General features: G+C 34.6%; 1 protein-coding gene across 2 annotated transcripts in view; it reads right to left on the reverse strand.

Moving 5' to 3' along the window:
- Positions 1-205: 205 nt before the first annotated feature.
- RSPO3 (R-spondin 3) overlaps positions 206-15,668 on the reverse strand; it is an 87,022-nt gene continuing 71,559 nt past the window's right edge. For both annotated transcript variants that reach the window (XM_057489281.1, XM_036903879.2), the window contains one exon: positions 206-1,425. In XM_057489281.1, coding sequence (XP_057345264.1) covers positions 1,201-1,425 — 225 coding nt within the window. In that variant the 3' untranslated portion in view covers positions 206-1,200. The remainder of the gene's footprint in view (positions 1,426-15,668) is intronic.

The raw sequence follows: 15,668 nt of genomic DNA on the forward strand, positions 1-15,668 counted from the left end.
TTAAAGTGAGAAAGAAGTTGAATAAATATCTCCTAATACCCTATTAAATCTCCATCTGTTCAGATAAAGGTGGATTCAAAAAGCCAACACTGAGAAATGTAAGATGTTTTGAATTACATAGGATATAGAATCCTCTTCCCTAATTCATAAGTCTGTGAGAGTAACATTTTTCAACAAAACAAACAATAAAGCAAAATGAACATAATTTTAAAAACTATCAACAAATATATTTATTGTGGTGGCTTTCCCCCCTACTAGATACACCTTATTAGAAAGTAGTATCCCTTTTAGTTCCAGATGGACCATTAAGCAGGTAACAAAATTGTTTTTCCCTCAGTTGAGAAAGAAAACTCTTTGCTTTGCAAACATGTTATTTTCTCCTTGCTCTAGTTTTTGTTTTCTATGACATTAAAGTTTTCTTCTAATAAGTATGCTTTTGTTTCTGGAAGTAAGTTACAGGTACATGTTTACAGACTTATATAACCCAAGGTAGTAGAGGCTGGACCTCACAGTGCTGATATAGATTGGAGACCTGTTCCAGGTAATCACAACCCTTCACAGTTTTTGTACAGCACAAAAATTATCTCCAGCTCTATGCTTTCTTCCACATTTTGCTTTTCTCCAATCCCATCTGGTGTATGTAACTCTCATGCTTCTTGCTGAAGGACAGGATGAGGGCAAAAGAACCAATCTTAAAACAGTTGTTTCTGTGGCGGTAATTCCTAGGATTCCAAATGCCGGGCCCTAACATCTGAGCACTTTCTAGATCTTGTGGACAAAAAACACTGTCCTTTGAAAGACATTTCTCTCCCCACATCTCTCCTTTGTTTTGAAGGGACACTACATCTTTGAATTTGCAAAACTATCTTTTGCTTCTTAAAGTGATAGCTTGAAAAAACCTTTTTATAGGGAAATGATGTTGCTTCTCCAGATGTCATCCTTATGCTGTTATATCTTCCTGCCTATTGAAAGTTATGTACAAAATCTATTGTCTCTTAAAAATGCACAGAAGCATGTAAGATAGCCATTTGAAAGCATCCCTTCTTTGAACTTTTGGCTCTTTGTTGTTAACTATGCTTGTATGAAGAATATAGCAACTATTCGGAATGTTGTTTAGACTGAGCAGTAGCTGATGCGTTGTCCATTTGTGGTCCTAATGGCTAGAGCACCTGTCCTGGGCATCTGGTTGAGATAGCAGCATCATGAGTCTATAAAAATCTCATGGGACCCTCTAGTGTACAGTGCTGACTGATACCGATTTCTGTTGTTTATCTTGGACCTTCCGCTTCTTCTGCTGCTGTTTGTCTTTGTTTTCTTGTTGTTCTGGAGTTTCTCTGCTAGGTTCCAGACCTTTGCTATCAGGTATTGCGTCCTTATTTTCTTCTTTATTAATTTTTTTCCTTTTTCTCTCCCTTCCTTTTTTTCCTGAAATGAAAGGATACACCTTTAAAAAAATACATTCAATCATGTTCTGTTTGGTCATTCTAAGTTTTTAAAAAGGAATCAGATTTCTCTAGTTCAATTAGGTTGCATACCATACCTGTAGATACCAAAAAAATCTGCTATTTAAATGATTCACTCAACTGCTTCTTATTAAGTCTGTACTATATTTCAAAGCGATGTAAACATGAAACACATACAAACTGTAATGAAGTAATTCATATATTTTTATAGTTCTGAATTCTAGAGGGTTATATTGTTATAACTTTGGTAATTATTTTACATGATAGATATTTATGGATATTTAATACAAAGTCTTGAGAAGATTTCTTGCCATGTAGGAAAGATATTTATTAGTGTGTATATGGTATCTGGCTCTTATTTAAGGCACTACTTTGTGATCAAGTTTTTCTAAGTAGCAGTCAACTATTTGCAATCTGCTGATATATATGTATGCTATGTGTTAGAACTGAACTGATTTGGTTACAAATATGCAAATAATAGCTCATGAGGAATACTAAGATAACTGTATTTTAACACAAATACTTATATGTTAAAATTAGTTTCCATTGCAGTTTCTCTACATGCAGAGGGCATTTTGACTACAAGTTACCAACAAGCCTATGAAATAAGCTTACAACAGCAGGGACTTTGTGTCTCTATCAATCAAATGAGTTGATGTGTATTGGATATATACTGGAATATATGGAGGCCCCTGACCTTGAATTGGGTTTGAAGCATAGATTTAATTCAGATTCACACTATGAGGTATTTTAAAAAGTGGCAACACCACGACTTTAAAGGTTTTTGATGTGGGAAGACATATTGAAAGGTAGATTGGAGTCAAGGTGAATTGAATTTCATTCTGTTGTCATTGGAGAACCACTCAGACTTTTATAGGAAGAGAGTATTTCGATCAAAGTGTGTGAGCTTTGCACCAACTTGGATGGATTGGTTAATTTATGTCTAAATAGTGAATTTACTAGATTACTTATTTTCATGTAAACATTTTATGTATACAATCTACACCATAAAATAATTTCTGAGGGAATGGTTTTAATAACGTCCATTAACACATATACCCTAGTGAAAAATCACTGATTTAAATCAATATTATGGTAAATGAAAACTAGGAACTGACGACTCCTTGATATGGGACAAATTCTGATAATACATATTGCCCCATACTGAGTCACGTAAAATTTTAAATTAGTCTCTGTCTACAAAAAGTCACTTTGGACAAAAAATTTTAGAGAAATTATTTGCATGCGAGAACCAAAATATTTCCACGTCCTGAAATAAGCTGCAAATATTAAATTCTGTGGTTTGGCTTTCCTTTTCTTGAGCTTTGGTTTCAGAATCCTAGGGAGCAATATTATTAATACTGCTTATGTATAGTTGGCCAACACAGTCTCCTTGGATTAATGCTTTTATGCCGCAGCACAATGACTTTATACTCAGGTTTGTCTGAGACTATATTTACAAAACCTTTCAGTTCCTTTTTGTAAACTCTCCTTGTTGTGCTCAACATAATATATTTCCAAGTTCCAAACCTATAGGAGAGCAGTTAACAAAAATGAGAATATTCAGACCACTCTAAGCAAATTTCAGTCAAATTGTTCTGGATATGTAGAGCTGAAAAAAAAAATATCAGAATCAACTCTAAGGCCTAGGGTTGAGCTAGTTGTATACTGATTCACCAATTCCATTCTTCTTAGTCACTGAACAGACAAAATTGAAGAGTAAATTTACCTTCATGAATATGTAGCATAATTTAATTTCATAAAGCTGTACAAACTGAAAGAGAGAAATGCTGACTTACACAGTACACATTTGGTTTTCAGAAGGACATGGCTGCAAAGGTTAGATTACATAAGATTTCCATTTTGAGGAGCATTTTGGAGGTGTTCAAGTTCAACTCTAAAAAAATTGTCAGTGAAAATTATTCCAAAGGTCCGTGAAAACTACTGACCCCAAACAAAATGTTACTTTTGTGGAAATCATCCAAAAGTTCAGTGTTTGACATTGTTCTCTTGATGACGGTCCAACATCTTATAGCTGTGATCCCAACTATAATGTTTTGGACACATTAAGAAATATATTGCTTCGATCTTGGTCACAGATTGATTTATCTGTTTTTTTTAGCTACACGTGACAACGTACTCGATTTGGAGTGCATTTCTGCTTATTAGCAAACTGATAGGATTATTTCTTAAGACAGGCAGAAACATTTTTGGAAGTAGCTTGAAACTCAACATTATAGTTTTATTATCCAAGGAATAACTGTTTAGTCTGGGCAGTGAGTGAAAGGGGAGGCTCTAGTAAAGTACATTGTTGTTGCCCTACAGAGGGTTATTGCACAACAGAAAAATGGGATTATTATATTTTACATGCCATGTGTTAGCAGTTGGAAATGCTAACTACCCCTTTTCATAAATAATATATTTTCCCCTTGTCCAAGAAATAAAATAGCAGTGCAGAAGAGTGGCTCTAGTCCATTAAAAATCATGTGTAACTTGGGAAATTTTGTAAGGTTTTCATTAAAGGGGACTTTTTTTCTATGCTGATGACTTTTCATTGATGTGGTCAGTAGTTATTTTTATACTTTTTTGGAGTAATTTTGCAAATTAAGCATTCCAATTATCACAATCTAGCATATATGTTTGTATTTTGTCATTCTCTGATTACCCATGCATTCCCATGATTAAAAGAAAGTCCATTTTTTCTTGATGTTCTAACTATGAGAGTGGTGTTTGGATAGAAACCATCCAAGAGAAATTGCTATTACCAATCAAATTTAACCTGAGCCTTTTGAGGGAAGCACTATGGTGTAAAGTTTTTGTTTATAGAGTCAGAAAAACACAGTCATATTCTAGGTCTGCTACCAATAGGTTGTGTGACTTTTGGCAAGTTGTTGATATCTCTCAGGATTAACTGTCTGATATTAAAAATGTGGATAATCATTACTATTTGCTTAAGTTTGTGAGGATTACACAAGATGCTTATAAAGCACTTAACATAGTGCCTGGCACATATTAATCAAGGGAGAAATGAAAGCTAATGTCATTAGCTCATGATGCAAACATGAATTAAACCTCTACCTCGTGCCAAAAATGTGCTAAAACTTGGGGATAGAAGTGAGATACAGACAGACACAATATAGTTACGTGCTAATGCTTATATAAGGGCAGGTACATGATCCTTTTGGCAGCACAGGAAGGAAAGCATTGACTCTGCCAATGGAGATCAAAAAAGACTCCCCAGCTGGGGTGATGTCTGAGCTGGGTAAAGAATGACAGAGTGTTTGCCAGGGTGATGAGGGAAAAAGGACATGTCAGGCAGTGAACAACATGTCAATGGCATGAAGGCATGCAAGGCCACGGTGAATCCAGGGAACTGAAAGTAGACTGGACTTCCTTGGTTTGATCAGAGTCTATATATAGGCGATTACCCAGAGATGCTGGAACGATACACTGGACTTGATTGCCATGTTGGGAGTTTGTCCTGAGGATGAAAGGTACTGAAACCTGGAGAAGGGCAAGTACCAGAATCTGAGAGTAGGGCAGAGTTTGGATGTTTCTGTGACTAGTTTAGAAAAGGCCAATAGGATATTCTGACATTTGACCTTATTTCCTATTTCAGAAACACTTCTGTAAGTAATAAGAACCCACAGAGCAAGTGTAGGTAGTGACTGGTATTTATTCTTTTAACTTTAATGTTTTAATAGTAGTAACTGAAATCTCTGTGCAGCTCATATAGCCACATATCATTTAAGATTTCACTGCAAACCAATATCACCTGGTTGAATATATGATAGGCATTTAAAAAATTCTGGAATTATTTCCTGTTAATACAAAAATATATAGTCATTTATACAAGCACCTCCTAGGGTCTTCTGCAGACCAGGTTTCCAAGCATAGATGACTTTGAAAAATACAGATTCCCAGGCACCGTCCTAGAGATTATGATTCAGTAGTTCTTATGATGGGTGCAGGAACTTGTAGTTAATAACAAGTTCACCCTCAGTTTACTCTGATAGGCAGCTTCAGTTAAGAGCTAAAGTTCTAGATCAACAAAAAGATCCAGTATCTTTAAATATATACTCTCAAATTTTCACATCACATGTTTCTCATTTAATTTCTAGTATTTTTTCCCCAATGGAAATGAGGTACATTTTTAAAACTTAGGGTTGCTACTCATATTTAAGTTTTCTGATTAGGTACATTTAGAATAGACACATACAAAATGAAAATCCACTGAAGATTGTCTTTCTAAAACTTGTTCAAATAGAAATACTAACTATAGAGAATAAACATGTAAGAAAGAGCAAAAACAAAAGGATATGAGACTCAATTAGTTTTTCCTAAGTTTTGTATTACATATTTAAGTTTCAAGTGAAAATAAAAACCATAAAAAATGTTCAATTACCATTTTAATTGTAACGGAGATATGAATAAAACAGCTGTACTCCCTAGAATCACAAATGTAATATATTTATTGAAATTACTGAAATTATGAGTTTCAGCTCACAATTTTCTGGATGTTTGGAAATACCTGCCTGTTCTCTTTACAAAAGCTGCCTCTTGGTGAATTTTGTGAAAGACACCACTAAGGGGAGCCATTGAGCTTTAAGCTGCCCCACATCACAAACTAAATTTAAAATTTTCTCAAAAAGCTAAAAATGTGTCCTACACTGTAGACTGGGTACGAAACTAAACTAAACCATCACTGAATCTACAACTCAAACCAATTAAACAAATATATCAATAAAAATACACAATTTATCACTAGGTCTTTTTCCTTTACTGGATGTGGAATGAAATTCTATAGGAAAAACCACAGCTTTATACCTTCACAAAAGCACACATGGTGTGAAAATGGGGTTAATCTGGTGATTTTTGAAATTTAAGTTGACCTGATTTTTATATATAGAGGATAGTCCTTTTAGTTAAGATAACACTGGAGAAATTTTGCAAAGGAGGGAAAATTACTACACCGTAACTTCTTCAGCAATTATTATCTATTGTTTAGATACATATTTAAAGGCCTTTGAACTGTGGACTATATAAACACAGGACAGCCTGGCCCAGTGGTGAAGAACACAGCTGAAAGTCAGCGAGGCCAAATTCCTTCTAGCTATATTATTACCAAGTAGAATTGACTTGAGAAACGCATTCAAACCTTTGGCCTTTTTGTTCATTTTAATAAAATAGAAATGTGTCTTTCCTTGCTGTTATTTTAACCTAGGAGTTTACAGGAAATATAGTGAAATTAAGAAAGAATAGACAGTTTTTCTTTTTCTTTTTGGCAAATAAGCATACACTTAATTTCTCCATATTGAAATTTAAAGCTCTGTGAATTATTTACTCCCTAATTAATACTTGAATTGATTCGGTTGCATTTCTCTTTAATTTCCAAGATGTTTCAAATTAATTATTCACCAAAAAATCATTTGATATATCATTACATATTTTACTAAATGCTGTTAGTTTGGGAAATTACCTAAAGCCCATATTTGCAAAGATAACTCTGATTATTAAAATACATTAAGATTGAAATAGCATTTTGCCACCAATTGAGAAGGGCTAATGTAGGAGATGCAATCAATCTATGTTACATTTTCCAGAGAATTCCAAAACAAGACTGTCCTGACTGTAAGATGCTGAGTGCAAAGTTAAGGAGGTGAAAGAGGATAAACTCAAGTTTTTAACATGGCACTCAGGGTCCTGTTCTCTGCCAACTGACCCCTGCTTATTTTGTCATCCACTTTGATGATGGCCTCACATTTCTCTTCCTAGTCACCCCTGCACTTCACTTACCACACCCACAGTGTTACTGAGCACATAGATCTGATACATTTACCTAGAATGCATTCTTTAGTATCCCTTGCTCTAACAGACTTGGTGTTTAATTCTCTGTGCACATGTCACTCCTTCAGGGAAACCTTCCTCATTCTTCCAACCTTTTCCTGGGCAGGTAATTTATATTTCTCCTCTCTTTGCCCCTTAAAGTTCCAATTAGTAATCTGTTGCAATCATCAAGATGAAGATGACTTGGGCAGTCTGTTTTTGAAAATAGTAAGAGTAATGGTAACTGAAATGCAATCAACATTTAAATGTGCCAGGCATATGAGAACCATTACTATAAGCTCCATTAGAATCCTCATCTAACAGATGCGGAAAGTCAGGGCTCTTAACCACTGCACTCTGCTGCCTGCACATTGCATCTTGATAGAGTACAAGATGACATGGCATCCTGGGTTTATTTCACATTTAAGCTACTAAAAGAAAAAGGAGCAGGGGGCAGAGAAAGTGTTTGGGTGTGGACTAACATTATAGTAGAGGGGTTTAATAAAAACTAAGGTTTAGAACACACTTACTTAACCTCTTGAAATGTGAATTTTCTAAGCAGCAAGCTGCCTATCAGAACCTGATGGCATTTTGAAGTAGACGTTTTGTGTCAGTGACGTTCAGTTACCGCATTTTCTATTCTTGTCTGTTTTCTTGCCACAGTCTATTTTTTGGTATTTCCAATCCTCTTCCAATAATAAAGAGGTAGGACATAGTATTCGTGAAATTTGGAAATTATTTATGTGTCATTTATATTTAATTTAGATACTTTATTTTACCTTTAAACTACCACTGTTACATTTTGGAAATACTAACAAAATTACCAGAGATTTCTGTATTTTCTTCTATTTAATATGAAAAAGAGAAAGAAAAACTGTACGGATTTAAATTTAAAACTCCTTCTCAGATTGGAATGTAGTCCTATTATAAATTGTTGTATTTTATAAAGCAAACATCATCAATATCAATAATCACTTGTTAAAATCTGTGATTTTGTAATCTGCTTTAGCATAATGAACTTTATTTTGCCAAATCAAATATTGTCCTTATGAACTGATTATTGCCAGTTGGCCTTTCCCGATGCTTTTCCTCTGGCATTTAAATAATTTCATTACTCATTGAAGATTCAGGATCTGAAATTCTGAATTTTAGCTCTAAGTGCTGACAGAAGTTTCTACAGCCCTTTCACCCAAGATAATTCCATTCCAGTTTATTGCTTCTGGTGCCCAGAACCCTAGCCAGGACTCCTTGCATTCAAGAGGGACATTAGTTAAAGTCCAAAAAAAACCAGATACTGGATACTGCACGCTAGGGTGTCTTCTTGTTGTAACTAATCAGTATTAAAAGAACAGTTAAAAGTACAAAGTGTAGAAAATACCCAAAGATTTTTTTACTGTTTGCAATATTTAAAATTTACTCATTGGAAAAGTAAAGGATATCCTTTATTTTCCAATAATTTTAAAACATAGTAGGGCATTACAATTTATACTACTATTTTAAATTTAGCAGTGGACTTATTTCTCTTGAATCAACTACTTTTTCACTAAAAGTTCATTTGAAATTTGAAAGTAATTTCAGTGTAAAAATTTCTTGACTTTGAAATTCTATCTACTGCTTTAGGTTAGATTGTACAAAACTCTCAGAAACTAAATCACACACATTAACTTACATGTTGAAAATTTTTTGATGTTTGTATAAAGTGTTTTGAACTGGATCTTGGGTCTCATACAATTGTATCTATTTATATCTAAGCATATAAACTTACTCTGGTTTTCAGTTGCTGTCGAGGGGTGTGTTGGTAAATTTCACCTATTAAATCTAGTCAAATTTAGTTCATTACTTTTGCCATAAAATTCACAACTAGTTTGTGACATGAATATTAGTGCTTGCTTAAGAAAAAAATTACTCTGCATGTGATATTTTGATTGTGTTATATAGTGTTTATGAACTTGTAATAGGGAGATTTATGTGTATTTTGCTTATATTCAGAAATTCAGACAGTGATATGGCTGGCCCCCCTATTTCAAAAACCATTGAAATCTGCCTAGTAACAATGTCAAATGTCCTCCCCCAAATTTTCAGTTTAGACTAGTCTTTTCAAAGTATTAATGACTATCTCAAAAAGGAATTGATGTGTTTCTCTGTTTTGTAATACTCCTACCCTACCTTGTCTCCCTACTCACTGCCTTCCTTTGGCTGTGCTGGCTGTTGCTGTAGATTACCATGTTATATCTCAAGACATAGAAAACGTATGAGTTGACAGAATCTTTATTTCAAATATTTCTTTCACATCATACTTTAGAAAAGTCTGTTCTGACAATTTAAGTATTTTTTAAAAACTCAGTGAAATAGCCTCTTTGAAAATTCCTATTACCAGATTTAAAATATGTAAATAGTATCACAGATAGGTTTCCCTATAAAATTAGTTGAAAGCAGAATACAGTTGTCATTCAGACCATCTATCAAATGGTTCCCTTAAGAAGTCTGAACAAATGATGTCTTTAGTATGTCATTATAATTAATTCCTTTTTAAAACTTTTTGCATTCTTTGATAAATTGGTTTGCCTAGTTTTGTGTCAGTTTGAATTTTAAATGAAACAATTTAATGTTGAAAGTACTGCCTACAGCGCTTGTTGTTTTGAAAATCTGAGTCAAAATTATTTCTTCCTGGTGAACTTTTATTTTCTTTCTCTAAATCTTTCTGATTTGACAACCATGCTCTCTGAGCCCTCAAAATACATAGTAAAGAAACATACTAAAGAATGCTTACATTTGTTGACTTACCTGATTAATGTACCTTTGAAAACTAGAAACTTCAGTTTTATTAATACTTAAATTTGAAAGTTAATAATATTAAAACTTTTTTTCATCCTTACAAATTCTCATGAGAGAGCACAGTAATAGTGAGTTTTCATGCCAAGCTTAGGATAACACTGATATTTGAATTTTCCCCATTTTCCTTTAGTTAGGTGAAGAAACTGTAGGCCCACAGTTCAGTTTTTCATACTGGAAATGAATGTTCTGGAATCTGTTTATGGTAAATATCCACCAAATGTCTTTTTTTTTTTTTTTTAAAGAGAATGACTAAGCCAAGAGCACTGTCTTCATCTTTGATGAAATATAGCTTTCCAATTAACAGGAAAGTCCTTCATTTCAAAAGGCTGAACAGAATGCTACTTGAAAATTCATTCCAGCTGGTTCAATTGAAGAACTGAAAGAATTCCAGAGAAAGAATATTCACTTGGCATTTATCATTTGATTTTCATTTGGATAAATTTCCATTTGCTCCAGGAACTTGTCTCAGAATTTTATTCTTCTGAGACAGAAAAAGAAGTGTTGATAGCCATGTTTATATTGTACATCCTCCCTTACCCAAATTGCCTGCTCGGTTGTATTGACAGGAGCGGATGGCCTCATGCTCACTGACATATTTGCAGTGATTGATTATACAAGAAATGTTGATATTATTCTAGCCTCTTTCATCATTTTATGAACTAGTTGACTAGGCTGTCTAATTCTAATTCTATCACAGCCCATGCTTTCTTTTCTTTAAAGCTTTCTACTGTTCTATGGGGGGAAAATGTAACTCTAATTGGAATTACATCACAAGGGGAAAAATAACTACCATGTCTCTTACTTAGCATGTGTTACTCTATGATATTTTAGTAAATATGTCACACACTATGGTAGCTATAATTTAATACTTTCAACTAATTATTGATTACCTATGTAAAGAAAATTTTTATGCATCTTCAGTACATTCTCAAATGTTTTCACTTTGCTTCAGTATTTTCTTTTTTTGCTACTGACTCTATCTCAAACTATTGATTTCTTAACTAGTTTGGAAGACACTGAAAACCTTACTTAGTTTCCACTGTATTAAAGTTTATAATGAATACATTTTATTCACTCAAATGAGACTATAAGGTTCATATTTCACCTATGGCAGATAACGCAAACTATTTTAAGTACTTTTTTTCCCACTTTGTTGGTACAAATATCTGTTCTCAATTAGAAATACTTTCCACATGCATTTTCATAACTAGCAAGATAGCTCCTTGTAATTACTTCACAATAGTGGTTGCAAATGCTTGAATGGAATACAACTGATTTAATTTCCTTAACGATTTTTAGCAGTTGAATGTTCACCAATCTAGAAATATTGACCTTATAATTAAGCAAGATTAGTAAGATTTTACTGCATCTCATTTTACAGCTTTTCACTGCACTCCCTTTATTACTGTATTGATGTGTGTTAGGGTGGGGGAGAAGAGTTGAGAGGGTAGACACATGTGCAACAAATGTGGGTATATGCTTGTGTGTGTGTGTGTGTGTGTGTGTGTGTGTATACATATATATATATGTATACACACACACACATATTTATTTTTAGGTCCCTTTCCACCACAGATGGAAAAGTTCTATTTTTCTGGTGGATTTAAAAATATCAATTCAAAGACAGAGAGCCTGTTTTCCAATTTAATTTTCAGTGAGTCTGAAAAGAGAGTCCTATTACAAGAGTCCTTCAGAAACTTGAATCCTCTCTTTTTCTCTTTGCAAACCTTCAAAATGTTGTGGGGGAATGTAGAATACAGGGCTAATAAACATCTGATGAATGAAGAAGAAATCAAAGAATTACATTCACTCTTTGAATCCTTAACCTTCTGTATGTGAACTTCCCTTCCCAACTTTGACATTATGATTAGAAGCCCAATTTCTCTCCTCTTTCTTTGCTACTAAATAGTTCATTTGTTCCCATTGTTTTGATTGGGTCCCTAAGTGTATCACAATATATTATCTACAGAATTTTGATCTATATTTCTAGGCCCTTTTGTTAATATGTTAAAGTGACAATGAGCTACACTTCTATTTTTTGTAATATTAGCAAAAACAGTGTAGTAACTGTAAATACAATGAACTTATCTTTATAGAAACTCAATCTTAATTTTGATTCCCTATAAAAAATATTTAAAAAGGAAATACAATTCACAGGAAAGGTGGTTTTGGGTAGATGGATGATACTGGGGCTTCTAGCATTGGGCTCCTGTTCATTTGCATTATTTTGTGCCCCGGGAGCCTTGAGACAAATGAGGTCCATGCACCAGGTGCACAGGTATAGCATTTCTACCATTGCTCCAAAGAATATGGTAGCTTTGGCTCTATTTTCACCTACAGTCTGTACCCGTAGCTATGTGATAAATATTTGTTGAAAAAATTAAATGAAAAGATGAATAACTCTTTTCTTGATTTGCAGGAAAGCTGGGAATGAGAGGCTTAAGGAGAGACGCTTTTGGTGTGCCTCTCACCCAGGCAAGCATGCTGTGACTACCTGGTATTTCAAATAGTTTGTCTTAATGAGTGCATTTATTATTATGAGGTCCTCAGCCAGCTAGACACTCTTGTTTCAATATCAGCTTCCAGTGGCTACAGCCCACTCCACAGAGATACATCGTGGTCTTAAGGGAATAGCTGACTTGTCGTACCCTGGATGATCATCTTTGGGACCAAATCAGTGATGAGTAACTAGAGTATCCCTAAGGCTGCTTCAAGAAGAGACCTTAAAAGTTCAGGCTGCAGCAGAGACTCCTGCACTCTTCTATTTTGAGAAATAATTTAAATTCCAGAACAGTTTCAGGGATTTGAAGGACGCCTTCTGGCCCAAAGCTGGCCTAACACAATGTTTCTGAGACCAGAAAATTAGAGGTGGTCAGGTAGAAGAAAAGAGAAGGGAAATGGAGAGAGGAAGGGGCTTTGGATGACTGTAAACAGTTGAAAGATGGCAAAATAAATTTTTCTTCATTAAATTATCTTCCATAGCAGACAAAATGATGTTTTATTTGGTTGGGAATGTAGTCTTCTTTTAAAATAATGAAATAGGACCATGGCTTATCTTGGTCAAAGCTTGGTCCTTTGGAAGTAGCACTACACAGTCTTAGAAGCCTGATTTCCCTGAGTATTGAATGACTGTGACTTTTGTTATAATTCATTGACTTTCAGTGGAATTCCACCAAAATGAAGGATCATTTGGTAATATGATGAAACTCCCAATTTAAGAGGGTGTAGCAAGGGCAGCAAATGGCATATGTAATCAAATGGGGAAGTATGGGGAGAAAAATTCCTAGGACAGACTTAAGCAAATGAGCAAAAAATTAAAGAAACTGTGATGATTCCTGAAGGAATGAATGTGTCTCCTTCAATTTCCATGAAAATGAGTATTTGTTTAACTGAGTATTTAAACATCAAACAAGGTGATCTTGGAAATAACAAGGCCAAATGAAACAGAAAAAAAGTTTTAAAGGGATGAATAGTTTTTGATAACCCATTTTTTTGGTTTTTATTTTCTGAGCAAAGTGAACAATCTTCCTGTGTGCCTGAAGACCATACTAAGGTAGAAAGGGGAATATGCGATCAATGATGGTGTATAAACCCTTCTCTTATCTACAGAGAATTTTTAGGGGAAAGGGTAGTGGTCAGGAGGTGATTAAAAATACTGGGGAATAAAAATATTTAAAGAAGGCAGAAGTATGATTGGCAGATTTATCTGCTGTGCTGGGGGCTTGGGTATAGGAAGGAGAATATTTCGTCTTCATTGCAGCTTGGTCTCCCTTAATAAAGTGTACTTTTGGGCTCTGCAAATTCGGTTGGTACTTTTTAGGTGCAGCGGTCTTAAGGAGTTAAGCACAAAATGTCTCCTGGGCAACCTCCCTGAGTATGAACAGGTCTGGGTGTTGGCATGTGAATCCGTCCTAGCAGAAAACTACCAGGGATTTCTAAAAATGAGCAAATGTTTCAGAGATCACTGAATGACTGCATAGATGATTTTCACTGCTCCTTATAACATGTGGTGAACAGTTGTGTTCCTTATGTATGTTAACATATATACCACTTTTTATTTATACATGGATTAATATAGTAACATATTTTGTAGTATGAGAGTAGTCACTCCTTGTTTATATACATATTTCAACATACATTTCAAGGGCTGCTTTCTCCATGAAGTCTTCCTTGATTGTTCCAGCAGGTGAGCAGGTATACAATAAAGTAGAGCTTCAATGACCTCAGACTTTGAAGTTAGAAAGTTCTGAGTCTGATTCCGTTTAGTCATTGTCTAAACATTGGGGGATGATACTTAAATTCTCAATACCTCATATTTAAAAAAATGTGTGTTTTAAAAAATGTGTGGCATTAAGTTACATGTCAAAAACCTTAAGGAATTATCAGCAAACGTGCATGTTAGATTAGTTCTACTATATATCAATAAGGTTTAGTGCAGCACTTTTGGTGCTTCAGGTGCTTCCTTTATGATCTAGAACAGTTAATTCCTGTTATTCTTACTATTTGAGAAAGGTGTGGGGAACAAATGATATAAACTCTTAGAAAAAAGAAAGAATTATGAAATTACAGCTTCTAAAATAATGATGGTGATGATGTTCTCTATGAAAATATAAAACAGTTGAGTGAATCACGTCCCCCTTGAAAACAGAACAGCCTTATTCTAACTAGAGTAAAACCTTAGGGTCACTTAATTCTTTTAAGACATTTGGCGGAAGTCGTTAACCCCTTTAGATCCATCTGCTTTAGTAAAATTTTGAAAACTTTACCCCTTATACATCTCTTGGATGTGTTATTCTCTCTTCATTCTCGATTAGTTCAAGCCTCTTATCATATCTAGAATGCATTTTGGCAAGACTAGGGACATGCTTTTTTGACTTCCAGATGGTTTCTACCCTGCTGCCAGTGTACCTTCGTACAGCACAGAGGGCATCTGTTGTTCCTGTTGGTCCCTTGTTTTTAAGGCTCCTCAGTGCTTGTACCCCCTGCCGGTCATGGTTCAGAGGGCCCTTTACAATTTGACTGTGGCTGATTTTACAGAGTGGCATTTCTTTCCCTAATTTGCCTTTACTTCAGCCACACTACATATCTAATGATTCTTTAAGCATATCATGCTCTTTCCTGCTTCTGTGCCTTAGACGTTGCTCAACAGAAAGCTTCTTTAGCAGGAAAAAATCTACTTATACTTTGAGAGCCAATAAAAATTTGCCTCCTCTGTTTCCATACCCACCCATCTATTTTGCCATTATTTGTTTACAACCAACTCTCCCATGAAATTACGAACTCTCAAATGAATCTTACACGTATTTGTGTATTTTCCTTGCCATTTTCACTTCTAGCATCTAAAAGAGTTCTTGGCATAGAGTAGTTATGCAATACACAAAGTCAAATGAAAGAAGGAATAGACAGAATGTTCAAGGCCAGAACCATGCAAAGCAAAATGAGTGGTGACACCATTAAGGCCTAAACAACAAAAGAGTTTAATAACAGTTCTATTCATAAAAACACATTTTCTAGTAGGACAAGTTATTTTATTGGACTTACTTT

This window comes from Manis pentadactyla, chromosome 12 (genome assembly GCF_030020395.1).
Source record: "Manis pentadactyla isolate mManPen7 chromosome 12, mManPen7.hap1, whole genome shotgun sequence".
Taxonomy (NCBI): Eukaryota; Metazoa; Chordata; class Mammalia; order Pholidota; family Manidae; genus Manis; species Manis pentadactyla.